Genomic DNA, 1470 nt, shown 5'->3' with positions numbered 1-1470 from the left:
GGTGAGCGGGGGGGGGGCGGACGCGCACCAGGGCGTTCCCGGGATGGGGTTGGTGGCCACCGGACGAGCTTTCTGGGCCGCCTTCTCTTCCTCGCTCATTTCTTCCTCTTTGCGCTCCTTTGGGGCAAACACACAAAGGATTCCTTTCACTCCACTTGCCGACTGCCTTTCGGAAAGCGACTCGAGCCGTGACATCTGACTAACTGAATGCGTGAAGATTGGACTTTTGTGGGGTGAAGAAAAAAAAACAACAAACAAACAGACAATCTCAAAGACTTTTCGAATGGGGGGGGGGGGGGGGGGGAGATTCAGCAAGCACCTGCTTGTCGTTCATGCTGAGAATTTTGGCCTCCTCCTCCTCCATCTCCATGGCCTCGGCCTCCTCCTGCGCCAGCCGCTCCTTGGCCCTCTGCGCTTCTTTTTCTGCACAGCCAAAGCATTTTAGTCCCACTCCGGACGACTTGAGCGCGTTTGCTGAACATTTGCATGCAACGAGCGAAGACAGAAATACGCTTTCTCCGGTGGACTGTCACAACACCAAATTCAGGACCTTTTCTTTTTTCTTTTTCTCAAAAACAACTCGCTGGCCCCTGCTACGTTCCGTTCACAAAGAAGCATCCGCCCGGGCCCGAGTAGCGAATAGGTTCGCAACTCATGATTCGTCTCTGCGTCATTTTTCCGCCAATGGAGGAATGGTTGGAAAAGAAATCATTTCTCCATGCGCTTCCCTTTCTTCCAAAATGGGACCTGCAGGTTCGGTCGCGCCGTCTGTCAGAAAACGGGCCAAACCAAAGGCGCCGCATTGGCCAAAGTGGCTTATTTTCAGCTTTCGCGAGGGGCAAAACAGAAACGGGAGGCGATTTGCAGCCAACTTTTGGCTCGCTCGCTCGGGCCTCTCCGAGTCGGACCTTCTTGTTGTGGCCGGCGGAAAGTGCTCGAAACCCCCCCCCCAAAAAAGCCTCCCTCTCCTTGTAACAACATCCAAATAAGGGGCGACGAGACGGGACGCGGCGCGAGCACTTTGGCGCGAGTTGCCACCTCTGTCCAGCACGGCCTGCGGCTTCTCCCAGGTGGACTCCAGCGTGCGGTTGTTGTAGTAGTACGTCTTGCCGTCCACCGTCCTGTACTCAGACCACTCGGGCAGCTGCAGCGCGGCGGCGGGCGCCGCCGACAGCGCCAACTGGGGGTGCATCATGGACACCAGGGGGGGCCCCATGCCGGGCAGCATTCCTGAGGGGCGAGAACGGCGGCACAGCGTTGGCGACGCTCTCGTGGAGGCGGGCGACCGACGGCTCGACGCGCGCGCTTACAAAGGGCGTTCTACCGCCGGTCTTGTCTCACGCCACGCGACCGCTAACGGAGTGGACAGAGAGCCCCAGAAAATAGGACAAGCACACAAACACAAGGGGGGGGCGACACACGCGCTTCAAAAACGGACATGAAGATGAGTCACACCCTAACACACACACA

The 1470-nt window shown here is 57.8% G+C and overlaps 1 protein-coding gene across 1 annotated transcript in view; it reads right to left on the bottom strand.

Moving 5' to 3' along the window:
* The window catches only part of tcerg1b (transcription elongation regulator 1b (CA150)), a gene marked incomplete at both ends in the record, with an annotated part of 8510 nt that overhangs the window by 3111 nt on the left and 3929 nt on the right, over positions 1-1470 (bottom strand). Inside the window, 3 exons of the mRNA XM_019896504.1 lie at positions 22-117; positions 320-423; positions 1039-1230. Coding sequence (XP_019752063.1) covers positions 22-117; positions 320-423; positions 1039-1230 — 392 coding nt within the window. The remainder of the gene's footprint in view (positions 1-21; positions 118-319; positions 424-1038; positions 1231-1470) is intronic.

Source organism: Hippocampus comes, unplaced genomic scaffold, assembly GCF_001891065.2.
Source record: "Hippocampus comes isolate QL1 unplaced genomic scaffold, H_comes_QL1_v1.1 scaffold22, whole genome shotgun sequence".
Classification (NCBI taxonomy): domain Eukaryota; kingdom Metazoa; phylum Chordata; class Actinopteri; order Syngnathiformes; family Syngnathidae; genus Hippocampus; species Hippocampus comes.
Note: the sequence above shows the minus strand (reverse complement) of the source record. Positions and strands in the feature narration are given on the sequence as shown.